At 42.1% G+C, this 2496-nt stretch overlaps 1 protein-coding gene across 1 annotated transcript; it reads left to right on the forward strand.

Annotated features, from left to right (window-relative positions):
* The first annotated feature begins 1254 nt into the window (after positions 1–1254).
* LOC130836678 (olfactory receptor 2V2-like) lies at positions 1255–2202 on the forward strand. The gene has a single exon (XM_057709104.1). It carries the CDS (start codon positions 1255–1257, stop codon positions 2200–2202), a length of 948 nt encoding a protein of 315 aa, XP_057565087.1.
* Positions 2203–2496: the final 294 nt, after the last annotated feature.

Genomic DNA, 2496 nt, shown 5'->3' on the forward strand with positions numbered 1-2496 from the left:
TTGCAGAACATCTTTTCTGCTAGATTCTAGTCTTCCCCATCAATAGCTGCTCTCTAAGAAGTTGTTATTTTGGTGTGCCCATGAGGGGATGTGAGCTTAGGGTCTTCCTACTCTGCCATCTTGTCCTGAATGCCCCCAGAATAAATAATTGTTTATAATTATTTATCCTTTCATTTGCCTTGAATTCAGATATTGAATACCTGATGATATCCCAGAATATCAAGGGATTTATCATTTGAATATGTATGACTTTTATTTCTTGATTTGGTTTTTGTCCATGTAAAATCAAGCCACATATGTTCTTTTGTACAGCAAGATACTTTTTAAAAATCCTTGAGCAAATATCTAGGAAAATCTCTTTTCATTGACATGCCCCAAATAAATTAATTGGAACTTTTATAAAGCTGTGAATAAATGTTTCAGATCTCCAGATGCAAACTATCAGGTACATTTTACTAAAAAGGTACTTTCATTTCTCTTGAAGAAAAATTAAGCAGGTGTACCTGTCCTGGATTTCAGCACTGTTGTACTAGAGACCTGATCCAGGAATCAGTCATTTTAAAAGTCTCAACACTACTGAAGCCCTCACTCTTCTGAAGAGGTTTGGGGACCAACCATTGCTTCTCCCCTTCACCTTGTGACTTTCCTGTCAACCCCAGTATAATTGACAACAATGGCATCCAAATGCAACTCTTCCTTCTCATGTGGGACACTAGAGAGCACTTCCTTTCTGCATATATATTAATATACAGCAGAGTAGCTATCATAACAATACTCTCAGAACATAGAGAAAGATATACAGACTAAAGGTCAACTCATGCTTCATTGCCTTCCTTTTTGTAATGCATATACATTTTCCCTTGGGTAAAAAATAGTCCACGTCCTGTTAGAGATACTTTACCAAGTCCGTGTGGCCTCAGATAAAAGGCTCAGTGTCATATAGTCAAGCCAAGACTTTGTCTATTAAAGAGGATTTTCCAAAGATCTTATGAAAGATATAGTAATTCAGTTTCCACTCTACATACCAATACATCCATGTGGTCTAATTCTGTGAATTAGGAAGGCTCCTATTGCTGTATTGGGCTTATGAGGGGGTGGCTGCTTCAACATCCCAAAGATTATGTTGTTAGGGCCTCATAATTTATAAACATAAAACCTGGCTAAAGCTGTGGAATACAGAAGTAAATGAATAAATGTCAGTCAATCTAATATTTTTGTCTATGTTTTCAGGTGACCATGAACATCAGCTGAGCCATGGAGATACAGTTGAACCAGTCATCCTCAGGTGACTTTGTCCTCTTGGGCATCTTTTCCCACAGTCCAACTGAGCTTCTTCTTTTCTCAGCAGTCATGATAGTCTTCACAATCGCCCTCTGTGGGAATGTCCTCCTCATCTTCCTCATCTACATGGATCCTCGACTTCATACACCCATGTACTTCTTCCTCAGTCAGCTCTCCCTCATAGACCTCATGTTGGTCTGTACCAATGTGCCCAAGATGGCGGTCAATTTCCTGTCTGGCAGGAAGTCCATCTCCTTCGTGGGTTGTGGCATACAAATGGGCCTTTTTGTGTCTCTTGTGGGATCTGAAGGCCTCTTGCTGGGACTCATGGCCTATGACCGCTATGTGGCCATTAGCCACCCACTCCACTATCCCATCCTCATGAGTCAGAGGGTGTGTCTTCAGATTGTTGGGAGCTCTTGGGCCTTTGGAATAACAGATGGTTTGATCCAGATGGTGGTGGTAATGACCTTTCCCTACTGTGGCTTGAAGGAGGTGGACCACTTCTTTTGTGAGATGTTATCCTTGTTGAAGCTGGCCTGTACAGACACATCCATTTTTGAGAACTTTGCTTTTGTTTGCTGTGTCATCATGCTGTTTCTGCCTTTCTCCATCATTGTGGCCTCCTATGCTCGCATCCTGAGGGCTGTGCTCCACATGCACTCTGCTCAGGCTGGTAAAAAGGCTCTGGCAACCTGTTCCTCCCACCTGACAGCTGTGTCTCTCTTCTATGGGGCAGCCATGTTCATCTACCTGAGACCTAGGTGCTACCATGCCCCAAGCCATGACAAGGTGGTCTCTATCTTCTACACAGTCCTTACGCCTATGCTCAACCCCCTCATATACAGCCTGAGGAACCAGGAGGTGATGGGAGCCCTGAGGAAGGGGCTGGACTGTTGCAGGATTGGCAGCCAAATCTGAACTTCAGGCCATCTTGTACCTGATGCTGCCACCTCCTGTTTCTCTGATTTCGGCTAAATAAACTCTATGTAAGACTCAGTTTTGTCATTAATAATGAGGATCATGAAACCTGAAGGCTTGGAAAGGTCTCTTTTTTCCCCAGACTTTTATTGGAGTATAATTGATTTACACTGTTGTGCCACTTTCTGATGTACAACAAAGTGAATCATATATATATCCCATATACATATCCCCATATATATACATATAAATATACATATATCCCCATATCTCCTTCCTCTTGAGCCTCCCTCC

Source organism: Hippopotamus amphibius, chromosome 15 (genome assembly GCF_030028045.1).
Source record: "Hippopotamus amphibius kiboko isolate mHipAmp2 chromosome 15, mHipAmp2.hap2, whole genome shotgun sequence".
Classification (NCBI taxonomy): domain Eukaryota; kingdom Metazoa; phylum Chordata; class Mammalia; order Artiodactyla; family Hippopotamidae; genus Hippopotamus; species Hippopotamus amphibius.

Excerpts from the sequence above, each read along its gene's own strand:
- LOC130836678 (XM_057709104.1), top strand. The coding sequence starts at position 1,255 with ATGGAGATACAGTTGAACCAGTCATCCTCAGGTGACTTTGTCCTCTTG.